Consider the following 417-nt stretch of genomic DNA (forward strand, 5'->3'; position numbering starts at 1 on the left):
TGGAAGTCTGTGGAGAACCACTTGGGGAAAGTATAATATTCATAGTCCAGCAGCAAAGGAAAGAGAGCAGCAGCAGACAAAGCCTCAAAGCTTTGCTGCAGCTGCTGCTGCTGCGAAATGCCCTGCAGCGAAGACTCCAGCAGCTCGAGGGGGGCCCTCAGGGGGCCCCCCTCGCCCTTTGCATGCGCCAAAAGCCCCAAAAAGGGTGCATGCACGAAGTCGTGCTGCTGCAGCACTTGGGTGACCACTGGTCTCTGTCTGGTGACCACTGCAGCAAGCAGCTGCTGCTGCGGGCCCCACACTTGGAGTTCTCCCGTGTCTCCTTGGGGACTGGTCTCTTTGAAGCTGAAGGTTAGCTGCTGCTGCTGCAGCAGCGGGAGGCGGCGCAGCAGCGGGAGGCGGCGCAGCAGCGCGCGG

At 60.9% G+C, this 417-nt stretch overlaps 1 protein-coding gene across 1 annotated transcript in view; it reads right to left on the minus strand.

Annotated features, from left to right (window-relative positions):
* ETH_00037365 (uncharacterized protein) overlaps nucleotides 1-417 on the minus strand; it is a gene marked incomplete at both ends in the record, with an annotated part of 3832 nt that overhangs the window by 2643 nt on the left and 772 nt on the right. The window contains one exon of the mRNA XM_013375966.1: nucleotides 1-365. Coding sequence (XP_013231420.1) covers nucleotides 1-365 — 365 coding nt within the window. The remainder of the gene's footprint in view (nucleotides 366-417) is intronic.

Source organism: Eimeria tenella, genomic scaffold, assembly GCF_000499545.2.
Source record: "Eimeria tenella Houghton genomic scaffold, Eth_scaff3034, whole genome shotgun sequence".
NCBI classification, from domain to species: Eukaryota; Apicomplexa; class Conoidasida; order Eucoccidiorida; family Eimeriidae; genus Eimeria; species Eimeria tenella.